Here is a 20734-nt window from a genome sequence, read left to right on the forward strand (position 1 = left end):
CAGAGACTCAGCCCCACTGGGTCAGGCACAGGGCACACCCGGCCTTGAGTGGAATTGTTCTGAGCATCATGTGTGGACTGACCAAGGCATTCTGTGCTCAGATTATTGCAGAGAAAATTCTTAAGTAGGTTTCCAAAAGAGAGTTGTGGCTGTTCTTGACTTATTCTACTGAAGTAAAGGGAACAGCAAAGATATTTTCAGTATTAAACTTAGCCTCTGTGCCTGCTCTGCTTCCAGTCTCCAGCTCTCCCTGTCCCCCAACTCCTCTCTCCTCTGAGACTGGCCACTGTTGGTTTCGCCTGGTTATCCTGTCACCTCGTCAGCCAGCTGCCGACTCTGGCCCTGTACCCTTCGTGAGAGCCTCTCACAGCAGCTGGAAGACAGTCATAACCCCGAGACAGTGTGCACCCAGAGGCAGGGTCTTTGCCAGAAAAGCAGCGCCCGTCCGTCTCTATTAAGAAGGCATCCCCCAAACAAAAAGGAAAAATCAGCTCACGAGGATTCATTAAGAACATATAACCAGGACATTCACGTGCAAGACGCGATATAGAACTGCGGAAGTTAAGACAGTATCTAAATATAATAGATTTGTAATTACAGCTATTTATGATCCATGTTTGGTGTACAGCTTTTGAGTTTGTAACATCCACATCAGCGGAACTTTGTTATGTTAGTCCTGTTTCTGGGTCATGGAAGGAAGTAGCTTTGTTTTCTAAAACTGAATAATAAACGTTTTTTTCCTCCTAAAGGACTGCTGTACATACATGACAGGCCTTCATAAATGTATTATTAGTAAACTAGATTGCATTACACCGTGGAATTTCCTAGGGCAATCTTTCCTTACTGGTGGAAAGTGTTAGAATACTGAAAGAAATGTTTAGAGTTCAGCAGGGTCACCATAGGACACAGCCTTGGGTTGTTAACGCCAGGCTGGGGAGTGTGCACGCAGGTCATGAGCAGAGGTGAGAATCACAGCACATGTGCTTGGCGGTGCAGATCAGCTCTCGGCCACCTCACTTGCTGGCAGCTTTGTGCCTCCTGGGACTCTCAGGACACTTGTGATTGGGGTTCAGATTATGTGATAAATAGCTTTCTTCCCCGCCTCTCTTACTGCTTCCCTCCATCCTTTCACTCCCCTTCTCCCGTCCCTTCCTCCACAGTCCCATTCTCTGCAAAAATAAGCAGTCTTCGGGCTTCCCTGGTGGTGCAGGGGGTTAAGCACAGCACTGTGAAGCTGTCCGCAGCCTCTGTAGCAAGAGTGTGATCCCCAGCCAGCCAGGGAGCAACCCACATGGTGCGGCAGACCTCTCCTGTCTGCCAGCTGCTCCCCTCAGCCGTGTATTTCAATCTGCCTGTTCTGTTCCCCACTCTGTCTCTGGTGAATCCTCTCACCCCCTGCACCTCTGGCCTCTACCCCAGTTTTTATATGCATAAATAAATCAATCTTTAAAAAAAAAAAAAAAAAGCAGGGGCCTCCCTGGTTGTGCAAGGGGTTAAGATACAACCTATGAAGCTATCCCCAGCCACTACAGCACAAGTTTGATCCCCTGCCAGAGTGCTACCCATACGGTGCAGCAGACCTCTCCTGACTCGCCCACTGCTCCCTTCAACAGTGTCTTTCAGTCAATCTGCCTGTTCTGCTCCCCACTCTGTCTCTGGTAAATCCTCTCAACCCCCCATATCACTGGCCTGTACCCCAGTTCTTGTATGCATAAATAATTTTTTTTTAAAAAAGCAGCCTTCAACATCTGTCTCTTCAACGTTTATAAAATGATACAAATATGGTGATGCTAAAAATGTTAATTGCCATAAAATGGTGAAGGTTCTGAAAAATCAAGGATTTGCTCTTATGTATACATAGGGATTTGCTCTTATGTATACATAGTTTTGGATTGCAGTTTCCAAAATAGTTATAACCCCTAAGTATAAAGCTAGATCCAGATTTTATGGTTTATGTTCTTTACCTCCGAGATAATTTTTATGTATTTATCTCCTTTGAATTCTGAGCTTATTTTAAAAACAATACTATGCTAAGTTCATACATTTACATTCTCCTTTCTCTGTTAGGTTTATTAAAAATGATTTCATTTTTAAGTTCAGTTCTTTATCTCACTGTTATGTCTGATCTTAATTTAAGCCAGGGTTTTATATCTGTCTTCCTCCCCACCTTTTCCTCTGCTGCAGTGTCGTGATGTGAGAACCAGGGAGGTTGGAATCCAAGAAATTCACCACAAAGTACGGCCATACCAGGTTAGTATCTTCATTTTATAGAGCAGTTGGGTCCTGTTCTTAGATCTTTGTCAAACCTAGACCCCCACCTTCTTAATAGTAGGACCAAACTCTAGAAATTAATGGAGAGGAGCAAAGAGTAAGTGGGGGTCACATACAGATGTCCAGCCAGAAAAGCCAGATGTGAGGTGATCTGCACTCCATTTGGATCAGTACTGTCCAGTGTTCTGCAGCTCTGTGAGTGTTCTGGAATCCGCCCCACCCAGTGAAGTACCAGCTACTGGTGATGTATCACGCTGGAGTGCTTGAGAGGTGACCAGGGCCATCAAGGAACAGGACTTTCAACCTGTTTATTCCACTCAAATATAAGTAGCCGCATGTGACTAATGGCTACTTTCAGGCTGAGCTGGGTGTGCATCTCTTCAGCCAACTCCCTCCAGCAGCAGTTCCTCGAGACTTGCAAATGCCTGGAAGCATCCACGTTCATAACGAGTGAACCATCCTCCCGCACACCTACCCTGCCTGGCTGCGCGTCAGAGCTCTGTGCAGTGTAGTGCCCCTGTGGAGTCCCACTTCAAAAAGATTAGAGTAGATGATACTGCATTGATATTCCTATTCCAAAATGGATGATTTATTTGACTTTTTTTTGCCTTTGGGATCTTTTCGGGGAAAAACTAGATCCAAGCACAGTTAATCGTTTTGTACTTTAAAAAAAAAAAAAAAGAGATTTATTTATTTATATAAGCACTGGGCACAGTCAGAAGCACGGGAGGGTGAGAGAATTCACCAGAGCCAGAGCGGGGAGCAGAGCAGGCAGATTGACAAAGTGCACTGCTGAGGGTTGCAGCGGGCGGCAGGAGAGGTCTGCACGCCATGTGGGATCCTCGCCCAGCGGCCAGGGATCGAACTGGTGCTGCAGAGGCTGCAGGCAACTTTGCAACCCAGCGCTCAACCGCTGCGCCACCAGAGAGGCCCCAGATTCTTGTGCTATCCAGTCATTTGGTAAACATTGAGTCCAGAAGGAATGCAAGTATTAGTCCAAATTGTTTGCCTCACTGTGGGCTCAACCTGCCTGTCTGTGGCCGGTATAGATGTGACCATGCCCACGTCTATAGTTTCCGTGTGTCTGCATGTTACATGTTGTGTGAATTCATGCAAACTATAGGGACACTCTGAATGATGAGCTGAAGAGTCAAAAGCCTGTGTAGATTAATACCACAAAAGCTTCCCCCAGAAAAGCTACTCTCCACTGACTGAATTTCTCTATTTTTATCCCACTACTGGATAAAATGTTTTAAAGGTTCTGTGGAAAGCCATATTTTGTCAAAATCTCTTCAAGGAACAAATGACCAAAAGCATTTTTCTCCCCAAAGGCAGGTTTTAGAGGATGAGCTAAGGACTGGGAAATGACATCATTGAACACTTGACAGTTCTGGAGCTCAGCAGTGCTCCCAGGCGCTACAGATAGGACATAATTTGTCATATTTAGGGACTTCGCAGAGGATCAAAGATTTAAATATATTGAAAGTATTTACTTAGCCATATCTCTGTAAGAATCTGAAGGTTAATGAAGTTCTGATATTTTTGAAATTGTAAAATTGTTTTACTACAGTCCATGAAGAAGGCGCGAACTCTCAATCAGTGATTTTTGAGAGAAGACAAGTTAAAAAAATTCCAAATTCTTGATGATTCATTCTTTATCCCTAATTGTGGCTGTTAGCCCAATTACATACACATAATTTTAAAAGTCAACTTTGTTCTGTCATTAAAATTTTTCTTTGGTGGTTTTTATTAAATAGGTAGAGTTGGTGAGGAGAGATTATGTCGCGAATGGCGGCTGGGAGACGTTCTTGTCCTATGAAGACCCGGATCAGGACATTTTGATCGGCCTCCTGCGGCTGCGGAAGTGTTCAGAGGAAACTTTCCGCTTTGAGTTGGTGGGAGGCGTGTCCATCGTCCGGGAGCTGCATGTGTACGGAAGTGTCGTCCCTGTGAGCAGCCGTGACCCTACTAAGTTCCAGCATCAGGTATCCTGTGTCCCCGCTCTCGTGACGTGTGATTAAGAAATTGCCGAAGGAGGACAAGGCTGGGGAGGGGGACCAGAGGAGAGGAACAGGAAAGCTTCGACGCAAAGGAGCCAGTATTTTAGTTGCTCAGAGAGGTTTTCTCTCTAAGTTGCACCTTTTTGGGCATGAGGGGACAGGGAAGACACACCTTAGATGCGAGAGGAATATGATACTAGACTAAACCAAAAAGTTGCAGTTTTGAAAGTCAGAAATGGTTAAGCTGGCAATTTCACATGACTCAACTCTTAAGGACTCAGAGGAGATGATGATGTGAAATTTAGGAAATATTCCAGCACTTCACAAATGCAAGCTGTCTCATATATGCCAGAGCGCTATCCCAGCACACCCCCCTAACCTAGTTAAATATCTCACATTTTTAAATTTCAGGGGAAATGGGTTAAAGCCACTAATGGTGGATAGTGGACACCTTATAGAATCGGTGATTTGGAAATATTGCCTGGTTTCAAAGCCTTTTAGAAATTGAAGGGGTGACTGATAGATCCCAGATTAGAGATTAGGGCCTCCCTGGTGGCGCGGGTGGTTGAGTGCAGCGCTGTGAAGCTTTCTGCACCTCTGCAGTGCCGGTTCCATCCCCGCTGGCCGTGGAGATACTCACATGGCACGGCAGACCTCTCCTGTCTCGCCCGCTGCTCCCCTCAGCAGTGTTTTCAGTCCGTCTGCCTGTTCTGCTCCCCACTCTGTCTCTGGTGAATCCTCTCACCCTCCCACGCATCTGGCCTGTACCCCAGTTCTTGTATAAATAAATAAATCTTAAAAAAAAAATTAGAGATCAGATATGCCACCTTTCTATAATCTGGGACTCCTAGAACTTGTGTAAGAGGAGGAAGTGAGAGCACCTCCCCCTGGCTGTGACCAGAGCGTGCCAGCCGCAGGCACCTCTCATAGCCTTTGTTGCAAAGTTGCTCCTTTTCCCCTTGGTCTGCTGCAGTTTACTCCAGTCCGGTGGGCCGGCTTCTCTTTTCCGCATGCCCATGAGTGGCATGTTGATTTCACTGAGTCTTAACCATTACTAAATAGCAGCCGCCTTGTTTCATGGGCCCCTCTGAGTGACTTCCTCTTCACCTCCCCGTTGCTCCTTGCAGGGATTTGGCATGCTGCTGATGGAAGAAGCAGAAAGGATAGCGAGAGATGAACATGGATCTGGGAAAATTGCTGTTATCTCAGGTAACTGGGGAGGGCAGATTCCATGATGCAGTCACATTTCTAACTTGGTACCGCAGTGGAAACAGTCTCCCCTGCTTTTGTGCCTCTTTATGATGATACTGTCCAAGCGTAGACAGGGCGGAATCAGCGGGCCTGTGCTCAGACCTGCCCTGCAGGCAGTCCCGGAGCAGGGGGGAGGGGTGGTGCTTTCCCAGCACCCCATGTCTGCGCGGCAGGCCCATCCTCTGTCCCACCTTCCCACTGTCACACTCGTCATCATGGTTGACCCCTTGGTGCTTTGTGCCCAATTGCTCTCTGTGGGAAAGTGGAATTTGATGATACTGAGCCAGGAAAAATGTAAACCAGTGTGGAGATAATTGATACTGTTGTTCAGAGATTTAAAGTAGAACCTCCCTTGCTGGTCCAAGCAAGATGTTTAAAGGCAGAGTTACTTGCTGCTTGAATCTTGTTCTCCCTTAGTTGCTGAGGACTAGCTTTCCCTTGTTGGCAAGCGTCTTCATTCCTCATCAGAACATCAGATAGTTGAGGACCACGCATGAGCAGGAAAGTCTGGCATGAGTGGAATAGCCTTCCTATCACAGTGAGAGGTTGTTGGAAACCAACTTGAAGCAAAACGATGCATCATAAAGGCCGGTCCTTCAGGTGACAGCCGCGCATTCCACTTTGGCCAGGATTGTCTTTTTAACTCTTCGACATATAATCTGCATAGATAATGAAGGTACATTGATGATATGCTGTGATTCAAGGCTCTGCTGTATACCCTTTTCTTCTGTCCTTTAGTAAATTGCATCCATGCAAAAATGCTATCTATTCCCACTAAGAAACTGACGTGGCAAAACAGTGATCAGATCTAAGTTCCCTTTGCTGTTTGTTTTCTCCTGAGACTACTGCATTTCTGAAGGCAGATTGTTTTTTTATAACCTTTTCTGAAAATGAAAACTGAAATGAGAATTAAAAAAATCAGTAAGTTGTTGCCAATCAATAAATCAGTACTCTTGCCCGGGTTGTAATGATTATAATTATGAAAATGTAACGGCCCAGGCTCACTTAGTCATTTAGTCTGGCTCTGGCATTTGGCATTAGCCAGGCAGTAATAAAGCATTTCTTAACATGGGCTGGCTTTGTGTGTTTCCCTCTGTTTTAATCTCACTATAGCAGAGGGAACTGGCTGAGGCTCACCTGGCAGTACTGAGATCGGTCATGAAAAACATCAACCTCTGGACTGTAACCTGTGGCTGACCAGAGCACCCAGAACTCATTCTGCACCTGCATCTTGGAGGGTTGTGATCCCTGAAACATCAGGGCACACTCTTGCCAGAGAGCAGTCCAGCGTTTTCAGTATCGCTCTTCTTAAGCTGGAACGTGCTTAGGTGTCCAGAGGTTCTTTCAGAGGCAGATTTCACCTGCTTAGGTCCGGGGTGGGGCCTGAGCGCCCACATTGCTAACTGCCTCCTGGGGAGACCTGCGCTGATTGGCTTCAGACTGCTTTTTAAGTGGGAAGGTTTAGAATTCTTTCCCAGATCACTAAGGGGAGGCTGCACATGTGACCCTGGCAGTGCCTCCACGCCCATCTCTTAGACCACGCACGTGAGTTTCTGTTGTCAGTGGGAACTGAGGCAACTTTAAAAGTGAAGAGCTTCTGCAGTTTCATTTGCCTTTTTGACATTGGTCTCTTTATAACGCAGAGCCCCTGACTTGCCCGAGGCCACATCCAGTTACTGCAAAGAGCCTCAGTTCTGCTTTTTAGGAGCAGGAGATTTTTTAGAACTTCTTTTCTTTCTCACTTTTTATCATTATCTTAAATAATAGCCTGATTTCAGATGGCCTGCTTGTAGACATTGTAAAGCAAGAGGAGATTTGCTCAAAATGATGAGAGAACTTGTCTCCTTGTTAGCTGGTCCAGCAGGGCTCCTGGGTTTCTATTGGCTGTTCCTGTGGCCAGAGCATTCCTCCAGGGTCAGCCCTGCAGCGACTTCTGGAGCTCAGGCAGCTTCTCTGGGGGACAGACGTGTCACCTTCTAGCACCATGGTCTGTAAGCCCCACCGCTGCTCGCTGCAGGGAGACCGCCGAGCACCCCACCTTCTTGTTTGAATCAAGATCTGCTCACCGTGCAAATGAGAAAACCAAAAATATTTGCTCAATGTATGATGCGTTTTATTTCTCTAATTTAGCAATATGTCCCTGACCTATTCAGTTTCTGCATCAGATATCTGAGATGTCCATTATTTAGACTCCAGGAGAGCAGATTCAAAGTGTTGACTGTAGCGTGTTTTTTCCATTGTTCTTATCCTTTCAAGTTCGTTCATTTTCATCCAGTCTTCCTGGTTGGCGTACAAGAGGGTGTGTGTGCTTTTTTTTTTTTTTTTTCAACTTATTCTAAGTTGACAGAATTAAAATCTCTTTGTGAGAGTCCTGGTGTATCTTCACACTGATTGGTTGTTCTTTCCTAGATGGACGAGCAAGAGACCCTGGGGGTGGGGGGTGCAGATTGCACTCCTGCTGTGACAGTAGCCCTCCCTGGGATCTTAGGTGGTTTGCTTGTTCTCGGCGGGCCTGTATTTCTTTACCAAAAACAAGTGTATTGGGTAATCTTTCACAGTTCTAGCACTCCAGAATTCTGCCCCTTTCTTCTTTGTGTTTTTCTGATTGCATTTGAACTTGTTTCTCTCCAGAAGCCATGTTAAGAGACCCTTTAATTTCATCCGTGACTGACCCCAGTCTCATTTTAGGGTGGACATTTAATAGAGTCCATGCCTTGTGGATGTGCATTAGCTTGAGTCTCACCTGGTGGTTCTGTGACCTTGTCCTCGGTTTGTAAATCTGTCCTTGTTCTGGTCTGTAGTTTTTGTGTAAGTCACACAATGTGGCCTATGTATTCGGTCCTGCCAGCTGAGTGGCTTGAGGGAGAGAGAGGTCATTTATCACTCGGGTTACTCCGACTGTCAGAGCAGTGCACATAAGTAGAATTTTTTTAATTACATTCTGATCCATTATGACTTCCCTTCATCTTACCTGCACATTTTTTCCATTAGCTGGATTTACAATCCTTGATTCTCCCTCTAACAATATTAACTACACAGTAGATCTGATTTAAATCACTTGTCAGAAAGACTGCATGTATTCTGTTTTTCTTTATTAAACAAATTGATTATCTGTTACCTCAGTATACTTAGATTAATTATAAATTGATTATAAATTGATTAATTATAAATTGATTATCTGTTACCTCAGTATACTTAGAGCTATATATACTGTATATTTTAGAGCTGATATATCTTTTTTGAGATTACTTTTACATCTTTATGAGAAAATTTAAAATACCTATCAGATTCCAATGAAGCATTTTCTTAGAGGCTTACATTTATTCATTCTGTATTGTTGAAATACATGGAATTATCTTACATGTAAATTATGTGTTTTACAGTTAAGCAACTCTAGATGTAAAAATTAGAGCAAAAAGTGAAATGCTTAGCATCACCACCCACCATCAGAGTCACCTAGTGTTCTCAGCATGTCCTGTGTGCAGGGGACTAGGGCTGAGCAGGCCGATGGGAGCCCAAGGCACCGCCCTGTGGGTGGCAGGAGGGTGTGCATGTGGGACTAACAAGTGTTCGCCTGGAGGCCATCTCGAACTGCACTGGAAGATACGTTTTTCCCCCCACCTAGCCTGTTTCTCAATTCAGGATTAATTTGCTTCAGTGTAAGAAAATACTCTTTTTCTGCATGTAAAAATGAGCAAACCAGCTTGTAAAATAATGTGTAGGCTATTAATTCCTGCTAAGTATCTAAGCTATTAATTAGTCCCTATTGAGTCCAAGTGCTTCAGTATCTCTTACCAACTTATGTAGCTTCTGTCACCACAAATCTGTTTAAGATTAACAATCATATTTACTTACACGCCAGGGTGTTTATCCTCTGGGATAATTAGCATTCTTTTCTTTAAAAATAATAAGATGAAGCTGTTTGTCCTCCCTCTCTTATGGGGTAAAGTGCAAGCGATTGTACCACGGAACCTAACCACAACATTTGAGATGCTGTCACTAATAATCACCATGGAAACTGGAGATCTCTGTGTCACAATGCCCGTTCCGTTTCCAAAAGGGCAAATGTAACTGTTGATAGCCACTATTTAAAAAGCCACCTAATGCCACTTTTGGCAATTCTGGCTAGGTATCCGATCTAATCATGTTACTGTTCCTGTTTGCCAAGCTAATTGGTATGCACCAAGACGAGCAGCTACTCCCCAAGCGCCCCACTACCTTCGTCATAAGCAGTATTCTATTTGTGTTCTTTCAAGTAGAAAATTAATATGGCCATTGGCCAAGAATTGTACAAGGCTGAGAGATCACACAATGAGGGTGAGAAATGAGGAAAATGTCTGAATGGTTGATGACAGAAATCACTGAAGTCAGACACCCAGGGCCGTTTTATTTAAGCCTATTAAAGGCAGAGGGGGAGCAGGGAGGACTTCAAACGCAGGGGGTAGAGTCCCTGGAGATGGAGTCCTGCTAAGCACGATGCTCAGCTGTGCGCACTAAAGCCACAGCCCCTGCGAGTGACAGAAATCAAGGAGCCCATGCTCACGTCCAGCGCTGCCTGGGGCTGGAGCGAGCGGTTTTGGCACCACCAGCCCTGATGAGTAAAACCTCCGTGGCAGAAAATAATGGGTTAGTTTCATGAAACCACAGAAGGCCGATTCTCTCCCTGGGCCCCAGAAATTTCTTCTGTGCCCTGAGTTACATGCCTCTCCCTTAGCTTCAGGTGAAGGTGATTGTGTTCTTTGTATTATGATCTAGTTGAAAAGGAGGGTGCATTTCATGGAGTCATAGTCCTTAACAGGCTGCCCGGAGAGCTTTTCCTCTTTGTGGCTCATCTAATGCCGGGGCGCAGGAAGCCCCCAGATGCACGCCACGCCGCGCACCAGTGCTGGTGCTGACGGTCGCTCAGGAGGGGAAGGCTCTTTGCTCTTACGGTTCCTCCTCCAGTGATTTATCCTTATAGTAAATCACCCCTGGTTAAGTGCATGCTGCCTGGTTCCGTGTGCGCCTGCTTCCATTGTGAGTCTTGTGCGGTTTGTTGTTATTATTAATGTCTTTTTAAAGGTAACAACAGTATGGCTTTATTATAAGGACATTAATTTCTGCATCATTAGTCAGACTAGCATGGATGACACGGAATTTGCTTTTGCTAGGGAGCAGGTGAGTTTTTGGCTGGCGGGCCCTGCAGCTCTTCACGACTTGACTTGGTGTTTGTGGATGGGTGGGGCCCCGGCGAGCAGGCCCTCGCAACCCAGGCTGGCCCCGCCCTCCCTGAGCATCACTTGTCTGTGTTAACCTGACACACGTTCCAGATAGTCCCAGAGAAGCCATGAGCCGGTTTCCACCACGTGGCTCTCATGGGCAGTGGAATCTGGGTGCCGTGTCCTGGCAGAAGCTGGTGCTAATGGCTGGCAGCGGCTTATTGGCCCCAAGGAACAGCATTTGGCAGGTGCCGTTGAGCCTCCTTGTGTCCCAGAAAGGTGAGCACTCGATGTCAGGGGCGGCCGCTGGTGGCCCCTTGCTCACATTCGTGGCGCCCCCTGTTCCTCCTGGCTTGCGGATATTGGTGGGTGCTTAAGCCTGCAAGGCCCATGCACTGCTGTGGCCTAGGACTGCCCCGGGAGGTCCAGGGGCATCAAGGGAAATGGCCACCTTCGCTGTAAAGTTAGTCACCTCACAGGCTCTTTTCTGAGGAAGGAAACCTCCCAAGAGACCTTGATCAGGAAGTCGTCCTAGTGTGTTGTAGTGCTCGGTCCTTACCAGCCTGACTTCCATACAGTTAGCCTGTTTTCCCCTCAGTACTTGACAGTCTGCCCAGGGACCGAGATAAAGGCATTCTTCCTTAGGTCTGGGGGCAGCAGGCAGGTTGGGGCAGGTTCTTCCCCTTTGGGTGAGCAGAGACCTGAGCAACGCGGGGAAACCCTGACGCTGCCCTTCTTAGCAACACCAAGGCTGGTCTGCCGCGCCTCCTCCAGTCCCGTGCTCACTTCTGAATAGGTTGTTTATCTTTTGGTGTTGAGTTGTGGGAATTCTTAATGTATGTTCTGGATACGAGACCATGACGAGACATGCAGGTATTTTTCCCGTGTCTTTTCATACGGGACAGTGGGCTGTCGTGTCCTCAGAGCTGTATCTGGCTCCTGTATCTTAGTATTGCTGGCCTCATAGAAGGAGCTGGAAAGTGTCCCTCTTCAAGCTCTTGGATGTGTTTGAGGAGGACTGATATAATTCCTTACTGGTGATAGCTACCCGGTGTTTAGAGTCATCTGGTTCTGGGTTTTTCTTTTGATTGATTCAGCCTCCTTACTTGTTTTGGGGCGGTCTAGACTGTTTCTTCTTGAGTCAGTTTTATAGTTTGTTTTTCTAGGAATTTCCATTTCGACCAGGTTATCGCGCGTGGGCTATGCATACACGTAGCGTTGCTCAGTGTTCTGTGACAGCAGCATGGTGCCTGCACTATCATTTCTGATCTTAGCGAGGAGTCTTCCCTCTCCTTTGTAGTTATTTTCATACTTTGTAAGTTTATTAAAAATTGTCCTATGGCCTATCTGTTGAAACAAACTAACGATCTGGGACCTGAGCAAAGGGGTGAGCGTGACCTGTGTGACGCCGCCTGTTTCTGCACCAGCCACGCCACTGTACGCCACATGCTGGGGACGCTCCTCCATCAGACTCTGTCAGGAGCAAAATCTAAGCGCTTGAGAAAACCCACCAGCACATCCCGTGTAACTCACCACAGTAGCTTCTACTTACATCCTGTCTCCCTGCAGCAGTCCTTGTCCCTGTATTATCTTGGTGCAGCTTTGTTGTTGTCCTGGTGCGGAGTAGGCTGCTGGGTAGCAGGTTGGATCTTGTGCCTCTCCCAAGCTATTCTCTGTCTCTCCGAGGTGATGGAGAATAATGTGCTTTGTGCTATTTTAATAGTTTGTACTGACCCAGTACTTTGAAGAACTAAGATGATGAGAGTAACCTTTTTTTTTCCTAATAGAACAGGAAAAGGCATTCTTAAAGGTTGAGTTAGGGTCATTTTCAAAAATCCCTCTCCACTCATGTCGTCGTGCGCTGTTGAAGAGCTAGCTGTTACCCTCTCGCTTCGAGGATCAATGAGATGTAATAAAGTGTCATTTCAGTAGCAAATGAGCGAAACTGGTGAATACAGTGCCTCTGTCAACGCTGAAGGCATAGATGGAGCGCTCAATGAGCGACTGATTAGTTGAACCCAAAAGTAATTTAAACACGGCTTAATGTTACATATTTCACTTTTCAGTGATCATGAATAATCTCAATCTCTTGCATCTAACTAGAAATAGCAAAGATCAGAGTTTCAAAGGATAGATTGAGTGTATTTTCTTGTTTGGCTTTTGCCCTGTGGTATGGGCTTAGCTGTGGTGCAGGCCAGCCTGGTGCCCTGGCAGGTGGCACGTAGGAGCAGGGGGCGCCTCCGATTTCTGGGCCTGTTTCCTGCTTCAAACAAAAACATTTACGTTATTAGGCCAGAGTTTTTCTTTCCTTGAAGAATTCCAGGAGATGAAACACTAACTCTCCAGGCTCCTAGTCTGCTCGACACACACCTGGCGAGTTAAACCGTTAATTCTTACATTAAGTTCATCTTTATTTAGTTGGAATCACAAAACCCAGGTTTTATTTGCTTTCCATATACATGAAACATGAGTTCCCCGCTTAAACTGGCTTCACGTAGTTGATATTACTTAAGTTTACCTGTAATCTTACCGTCGACCCTTCCCAACTACAGTCCCCTCCGCCCCCCCCGCTCCACCCCTCAGCAGGCTGCTGCGAGCGCGCCCGTGGTTTTCTTTCCACTACTTAGTTATACAGCCCTTAAGTGTATAGTTTAGTTTTGTTTTTCATTTTAGATAAATGGAATAATTTTAGTGTATTTTTAATTCTGGCTACTTGTGTGTAATGTGTGTGAGGTCGCGTCACATTGCGCGTGGCTGTGTTCATTCATTCACCCTGACACGTAGGATGTGCACGTAGCTCAGTTTTTCTGTTACTCTTGCTAAATATTCGGGCAGTTTCTAGCTTGAGCTTCGAGTGTTCTTCTATGTGTATTTTGGGGCGCTGGAGCAAACACCTTCGTGGACCAGAAGCCCCGGCGGCTCTGCTAGATGCCAGGAGCGCACGCTCCGCGCTAAGCCCTCCAGGGAAGTGAGCTCCAGTCAAGTGTGAGGCGTATGTAGTATTTCTTCAGAGTTTTCATTTCTCTTTCCTGGTGGCTGACAGAGTCCACTACCGCTCATGTCATTGGCCATTGAAACCTCCTCTTCCGAAGCATGTGTTTTGTGAAATCCTCAAGACGTAGCCGTTGCCAGCACTGCTGCCGTGCGCTCGGTGTTCAGTGTTTTGCCCTCTGTGCCCTCCGTCCTTGGCTGGCGCTCAGGCCCCGCGACGTCATGTGTCCATGTATCTGCCTCGCCATCGGCAGGGTTGTACGGTTTGTGGGCATTGGTGTTATTTTGTGCCAGAAGAATTTAGTAATGTGATTAGAATTTAGCAGATGATTCCAGTTGGGGTTGTAGAAAATGTCCTGGCTTCTTTCACGAAGGAGGTTTTCACTGGGCACAGGATTCTGAGTTTGTCGATATTCTTTCAGCGTCTGGAAGCTGACTTTGCTGCCTCTGGCGCGGCACGTGGTTAAGCCGCCAGGGGTCGGTCTGTGAGGCGCGCTCGCTCCATCTGTTAGCATATTTTTTTATCCTTTGTTTCTCCTGGTTTTAGCGTGCTGCTGCTAGGTGTGCGTTTCCTGTGCTTGAATTGCTTACGTTTCATTGGGCTTCTTTAATCACTGAGTTGCTTTTTGGTTAATTCCGAGTAATTTTCAGCCTGTCCCTCACAGGCTGACTCTGCCCCGCTTCTCTCCCCTCCCCGCCTCCTGGGTGTGCAGTTAGGCAGAGGTCCCGCCTGTCCTCCAGGCGTCCTGGTTCCCCTGCCTGACCCTGCAGTTTCCCGCGTCGGTCTCGCCCACCGCTGAACTCATCCCCTGACGGCGGCGTTCTTACTCAGCTCCAGAACGTCATGCTCAGCGTCCCGTGGCGTTCAGGCATTGTGAAGTTTCAACCCAGCTCTGCCATCTTCATCAAACGATAGCTAATCCGATGTCCCTGCCCTCTTGTGTCTTGGCAGGTCTGTCTCGGTGTGTTCCCATGTTTTTTATTTGCCGGGCATTTTGCAAGTGCATTTGCGCCCAGGGAAACTGCCAGCACCTAATATGTCGCTTCCTCCGCGGAGGGGCTCTGCTTCCTTTGCCGGGTATCCAAGAGCGCGGTTGTCCAGGGACAGGCTGAAGGTTTATCTGGTTGGTGAGCTGGGCTGCGCAGTGCCCCCTGCACGTCAGCGCCAACCCCACCAGAGACAACCCAGAATGGAGATTGTTGTGACGGGGCCGTGCCTTGGCAGCCTCTGATTTCAGTCCCTCAGGCTCGGGGGCAGCTTCGGTGAGGTGCCCATGGCACCCCTCTGAGTTAGGGGTGAGGTGAGGGCACGTCCCACAGGTTCTCTGCTGCTGGAGGCCGTGTCCACGGGCACTGTCTCCCTGGCCTCTGCGGACCTCGGCTCCCCTTCGGGACCAGCAGGCGCAGCCAGGAGGGGAGGCTCACGGACCCGCCTCAGCGCCGAGAGTCATAGCTGTTCGCAGTCTCTGGCAGTTCTCATAACTGTGTTTTGCTGGAAGGTGGATCCTGCTCACTTAGGCTGCCAGGGCCACCTTTCTGTAAGCTTGCCCATTCCCAGCACACCTCCCTCCTTCTAGGATCTAGTTTCCATCTTGGTTGCTGCTTTTTTCTAAGCCGTGTGCTGTAGTTCTTGTCACTGTCACAGGTGACTGCTGCATCAGCTTGTTAATGAGAAGCATCTCCCCAGTAGTTCTCACCTGGGGTGGGGGGGGAGCTTTCATTGTCTGCCAGTGTCATCACCCCCTTTTGTGCCTTGTTTCTTCCTGAGCCTCTAGTGGACTAGGAACGCAAGGCCCTGTTTCGGGCCCATCTAGTGCACTGAGAGGCGCCGCGGCACTGGCTCGGGCCGGGCGGTAGGTTATCAGGCGTGATGTCCCCCCCGGCAGACTTGAGGCTTAAAACTAGACTGAGGAGCAGAGCTCAGCCGCAGCCCCTTGGACAGGCTCCATGCACCTCGAGGTGCCCAGCAGCCTTCCTCTACCTCTTGGCTGTGTGACCTTGACTCGGGACCAGGTCCCACTGGGGCGTGCAGTGACTGGCACATAGGGAAATGCAAGTGGCCTCGTCCTCCTGCAGCTTACACTTTGTATCACTCGGCCCTAAAGTTGTTTGTTTTTCCTCCCAGACAGAGTTAGTCAGGATCACAAGGCAGGTGCAGTTCAGGCTCATTTCCTGCTCTTATTTTCTCTTTTAAAGAGAAAGTGCACCCCCAGCATTCTTAGGCTTCACCGCGTTGCACTCCCCTTGTAGAAGGGGCTGTCGGGGACGCAGAGAAGGAAGGGGCGGTTTTGCAGCCAGTTCGGGACCACATCGACTCGTTCACTCTTACGGCCATCTTCCTCCCTCCGTGTTTTCTAAAACAGAACCAGAAACATCTCGGGTTGTTCCATTTTCATGTTTAATTAACCTTTTAAAGGTTTTGATTTTGCCCCTCACTTTCATTAAAGAGCATCGAGCAAATCCGTAATTAACCTGCTCCTGTAGCCAGTGACTGGGGGAGGTTGGCCTCTGTGTTTCGGGTGATTTCATTTTTTCCTCAGTATTTAGAGAAGCAAGCTCCTTAAGCTCAGTGACTCATGTTTTCGGGGTGGGGGGGTCAGAGGGGCTCAGAAAGCAGGCATTTTTGTCCACAGGGAGGGGCTGGAGGACATTGCAGCAAAAATGGATCTGAAAAAAGCTGTAATCCCAGCCGGGCCAGCTCACAGCAGCCCCTTGGAGCAATAAGCGGGGTCCTGGTTGGAATGGGCCGAGCCCTCTGCTCCTCTGTCCTGGTGGAGGCAGCAGTGGCCTCAACGTCCTGTGACTGCAGCATCACCCATTTTTAACAACTTCAATATCTAAACTTCATGGCCATACAAAACGTTTATTTCCCCGAAAAGGTGTATGTCCTAGGCCAGAGGCAGGACCGCTCACCAGCCATGAACCTCAGGCTGTGACTCCAGGCGCCAATCACAATATTCCTGTTATCTTCCTGCATCAGAGCCGGTCAGACGGTAAGGGGAACAATACTCAGTCCAATTTAAAGGCCCTTGTGATACAGGTAAACGCTGTTGTGGGCTAGTAACTTGGAGGATACAACAAAGCAGGCTTTTGGACTGCTCCCCCTCCCTCTCCCCCTGCAGCACCCCGAGGCCGGCTGCTGAGCACACGTGACTCCTGCCCCCCAGCACCTGGCAGCATCACGGTGGTCAGGTGGCGTGCTGGGCCCCTCCTAGGGCCCAATGCCTCCCTCCTCAAGGGCAGGAGCAGCTTACGTTGAGGTCTGTGAGGCAGCAGCCCACGTCAGGCCAGGAGGCTGGCTGACGTCAGCTGAAGGATAATTGCTTTTTCTTGGCTGGCTAGCAAGAGGAAAGTTACTGTGACGGGGGACTGTCGGGAGGCCCTGCTACGCCGGGAGAGCAGGCTGCGCGCTTGCCCAGCCCAGGGGGCCGGTTCCGAACGCTCGTGCTCCTGCGGCCTGTCCCCGGACCCGGACCCAAGGGGCGCGGAGAGACGCACGGGGGGCACGGCTTCATCAGTCTGGACGCCAGCCTCTTCGCTCAAGCACTAGAGGGCAAACGCCCTTCTCCATGACACACAGCTTTCCCTCTTGGGGCTCCTGTTACTGCACCAGGCGGGCGGGAGAAACTGCCCCGGGCCTCGCTCTCTGGCTGGCCACGGTGCCTCAGGCCTCCTGAGCACAGGCAGCAGCGGGTCACTCCTGAGGCGCGCTGCCTCCACCCGCTCCTTCAGCCCAGGTGCTCAGGGAGGGGTGGGGTGTGGTGTGCAGGGGGGCACGGGGTGTGGTGCGAGTGCCTGTGTCCTCAGGTGGGCGCTCAGCGCTGTGCGGCCTTCAGTCGTGTGGCAGTGCCGGGGTGTCCGTTCTGCGACTGATTTCCTGTGTGGGGACATCGGGATGGCGCTAGGTAGTTTTGCCATAAGTTCTTTGCTACAGACGTTTCACTGCCTTCTTGGCCATAAGTGTTGCTGTAAAAGATAAACAGGTTGACAGTTTAGCGTCCGCTGACGCGGGACTTCAGGTGCGGTGTCTCCACCCTCAGAATGGCCGCTACAGCGATGAGCAGACAGAGCGACCTGGAGGAGTGAGTGACAAGGCCACAGAATGACTTGGTCAGCCGTGGCAGCCGCACTTCCTGGGAGCGTGCGCGGGGAGTGAGGGCGGCTGGCGCCGGCCACCAGGACGGGCGGCCCCCGCCTGCAGGTCAAGCAGCTGGTGATTCACGATCGTCTGCAGCGTTAATTACCAACTCTTGAGCTAATTTAGACATAACTGATTTTACTTGTATCCTAAGGAGCTAAATTAGATATAAACCAAACTGCCAACCAGTTATTACATCTTTTATGGCAGAAAAAATGCTTATGGCCGAGCACTGAGAGCAGATCTCCCAGAACGAATGTGAGTGGCGTGTCTGCCGTGGGATGGAGGTGCCCGTCTTCCCTGCTCTGCCCCAAGCCGTAGAGCCACCAGTCCAGGGGGCGGTGAGACCGGGCACCAGCAGTCCTGGCATTAAGAGGGAATGGCTCCTCCCGTGGTCTGTTAACACACGGTGCTGCTGTTACCCACTGTGGCAGCTTCAGTTCTGTTTTCTTAAAACTTTAAAATTTTCGAAGGCGGTAAGTGGTAAAATAAGGTGAAATCTTATTCCTACATTGTAAGTGTTTGAGCCAAGGAATTGGACTAGATTTGAGCAAGCTAACAGTTGTCTGATGCCATGCCGAAACTTTTTGCCTCTAAACGGATGTATTTGGTAAATGTTTCCTGAGCATGAAATTGACCACACTAGGAAGACAGCAACGAGCAAGGTGATGCTGCAAAGGGGCACAGACTAGCACCCACACCCACCGATGGGGAGGGGGAAGGGGGAAGCACTGGACTTCCCAAAGCAACGCCCACCGCTGACCCCCGGTGTGGGGGTTCCCACACGTCAGGCAGCTCTGACACAGCCGGTCCACTTCTGGAGATGGGCCGGGTCAGAGCTCATTTCCGTAAGGCTGTCCCCGCAACAGACCTCCAGGTGCTAGTCCAGGTGATGCGGGGCATGTCCGTTGCCCTGGGGGCTCCTGAAGCTATGCCTAGCGCTTTTCTTACTCTCTCTCGCTGCTTCACAGGGGTCGGCACCAGGAACTACTACAGAAAGATTGGCTACAGGCTACAAGGCCCGTACATGGTCAAGACGCTGCAGTAACGCCCGCACGGCCACCTGGCTGCATTTTCCCACCGGCGAAGAGAGACGGGGGCTCCTGTGTACTCGCAGAGGCTGAGCCTCGCCAAGTGCCCACCCCGCTGCCTGGCCAGGAGACAGGGACCTGCCTCCAGGCCGCCTCCCCTGCCATGTCCTCGGGCACCGCTGCAGCTTGAGGCCACAGTCATTACCCAGTTTCCATGTTCTGCACGAGGCCTACAGTGACAAATGCAAGTTAATCAGCCCATTTGGACACCATAATTCATGGCTGTTGTCATCTGAGGCGTAAACTTCGGAGTTCTTTATTTGTATACCGTGGGGCAGGTAGTCAGCTTAGACTCTGGCTGTAACCGCACGTGCCTCCCAGCATGCGTTACAGAAACGCCCTTTCAGGTCCCTGTGCTGATGCTGGAAGTAACTGACGGAGGTGGGGAGAGTTGAGGCGCCAGGCTTTGTTCAGGCGTGAAGCGGCCTTTCCCCTGCAGGAGCCCACCCACGCGGGGCCTTGACACACGCCCATTTCCCATTTCTTCTGTTTCTGCTGCCCGCCCTGGACCACTGCAAAATGGTGTGGGCAGCACCGGCCCGCAAGGCAGAGTCTGACGCCCGCGTGTTGTGGTTCTCTGGCCGCGAGTCAGTATTTGCTTCCAGACACCATTCACCTGCGCTTGGTTTGGGCTATTGGAGAGAGCTAAGGCAAGTCAAATGAAAACAAAAAGAGGGGGCCTCCCCGGTGGCGCAGTGGGCTGAGCGCTGCGCTGTGAAGCCGCCCGCAGCCTCCGCAGCGCCGGTTCGATCCCCGGCCAGCCAGGGAGATTCCCACATGGGATTCCCATATGGCGCAGCAGACCCGCCTCATCCACCGCTCCCCCCAACAGCGCCCTCGGCTCGCCTGCCCATTGTGCCCCCCACCGTCTGAATTCCCGCACCTGACTGTACCCCAGTTCTATGTATAAATAAATCTTTTTTAAAAAGAATGAGAACCCAGATCTTGTATAAATCTTTTATTCAAAAAGAAAAATGTGAACCCAGCCTTAAAAATAGGGAAGGTCGCCTGTTCACAGGCCTATCTCATCCCTTCCCAGTGGTCTCTGGAGACGCGGCCCAGGCCCGGTCAGTGCCTGCGTGACACTCAGCACGCCTGTGCCCTCAGTGCCCGGGCATCCTGCAAAGATTGTAAAATAGTCAACACACAGGAAGACCATGTAAGGGTTTTTCCCCCACCTGTGAATCAGTGCTGGTGCTGCGGCCTTACAGGTTGGGGTTTCCGGTCCGTGCCTGCAGCTTCCATCTGGGCTCGCTGGGCACAACACGGCTTTCCAGGAGCGCAGTTTAGGGAATAAGCTGCTCGATTACGCTGCTTTTCTCTAAAAGTCAAAGTATGAAACTGAGCGTACGCCGCGCGGGCTGTTGGCGCCGGAACTGGCGGGAGCAGAGAACGAGGCGTGCCGGCCCCCAGCAGCAGCAGGAGCGTAGCTACCCCATGGGCTCTGGGCCTGTTTTCTCCTCTGTCCTGTTTACTCAAATGGGCCCAACCGCATTATGTAAAATAAGGCCCTTGTGAAAGTGTAAGGCAGGTCCACCTGGGATGTCTATTTTAAAGGACGACAGTGTCGGCCCAGACTTCCCCGTGCCACTGCCAGGAGCTTGCGCGTCTCCAGCGGCCCAGTCACCGTCGTCTGTCTGGCTCTCTGGGTTCAGAAAGCCAGTCTGGCTTAGCCGCCCTACGCCGTCCCTAGGGGCCCCTCACCCCAGTCCTGAAGCTGAATGAGGTTCTCCCCCAATAAGCAGAGGACACAGGGCTGCCGTCCTCATCCTGAGCCTGAGGTCGCAGATGGGG

At 49.6% G+C, this 20734-nt stretch overlaps 1 protein-coding gene across 3 annotated transcripts in view; it reads left to right on the forward strand.

Annotated features, from left to right (window-relative positions):
• Positions 1–19875, forward strand: part of ELP3 (elongator acetyltransferase complex subunit 3) — a 56253-nt gene extending 36378 nt beyond the window's left edge. For all 3 annotated transcript variants that reach the window (XM_037526515.2, XM_054701078.1, XM_054701079.1), the window contains 4 exons: positions 2185–2250; positions 4029–4256; positions 5399–5480; positions 18821–19875. In XM_037526515.2, the coding sequence (XP_037382412.1) occupies positions 2185–2250; positions 4029–4256; positions 5399–5480; positions 18821–18897 (453 nt within the window). In that variant the 3' untranslated portion in view covers positions 18898–19875. The remainder of the gene's footprint in view (positions 1–2184; positions 2251–4028; positions 4257–5398; positions 5481–18820) is intronic.
• Positions 19876–20734: the final 859 nt, after the last annotated feature.

Source organism: Talpa occidentalis, unplaced genomic scaffold (assembly GCF_014898055.3).
Source record: "Talpa occidentalis isolate TD23 unplaced genomic scaffold, MPIMG_talOcc4v2.1 talOcc4.4, whole genome shotgun sequence".
NCBI classification, from domain to species: Eukaryota; Metazoa; Chordata; class Mammalia; order Eulipotyphla; family Talpidae; genus Talpa; species Talpa occidentalis.